This window comes from Asparagus officinalis, chromosome 1 (assembly GCF_001876935.1).
Source record: "Asparagus officinalis chromosome 1, Aspof.V1, whole genome shotgun sequence".
Taxonomy (NCBI): Eukaryota; Viridiplantae; Streptophyta; class Magnoliopsida; order Asparagales; family Asparagaceae; genus Asparagus; species Asparagus officinalis.
Window position 1 is genome coordinate 129,503,764 of NC_033794.1, and position 550 is coordinate 129,504,313.

Sequence of the window (550 nt, forward strand, 5' to 3'; positions counted from 1 at the left end):
TCTGTACAATATCATTTAGGGAGGAAGGAAGGGGAGGGTGACATCCGGCACACAAATCTTAACACACATGTCACTAATGTCTATCAATGTAGTTGTAGGTTCACCGATAATGACTGCACTGGTGGTCATTTTATCGGTAACCAATCTCCTTTCTGGGTACTGTTTCCTTTTCTTTATTCTGTTTTATTTTGTTTGGGTGTTCTGTTTGGTTTGGTTTTGTGTGTGTTTTTTTTAGTTTTTGAGGAGGACAATAGGGTTTTAGTTTTTTGTTTTGTTTTAGTTTTAGTTTTTGAGGAGTGACTATAGAATTTTTTCCTGAAGATGATAGAAAACCCTATTTAAGCTTAGGGTTTCACTTTCACCTGTTGATTCATCAACTTTGAAAATGGATGCAGATATCTGTTGGTCGTAGACCAGTGACCGGTCTCAGGCTATGTCTTGAAGGAATCAAGCAAAACCGACTAGCAATCCACGTGCAACACCTGTCATCTCTACCAAAGATCCTCCGACCTCACTGGGATAGTCACATTGCAATAGGTGCACCGAAGTG

At 39.6% G+C, this 550-nt stretch overlaps 1 protein-coding gene across 1 annotated transcript in view; it reads left to right on the forward strand.

Annotated features, from left to right (window-relative positions):
• The window catches only part of LOC109848637 (MACPF domain-containing protein CAD1-like), a 5,955-nt gene that overhangs the window by 4,840 nt on the left and 565 nt on the right, over positions 1–550 (forward strand). The window contains 1 exon segment of the mRNA XM_020418287.1: positions 396–550. This exon segment is cut by the window's right edge and continues 565 nt beyond it. Within this exon segment, the coding sequence (XP_020273876.1) occupies positions 396–550 (155 nt within the window).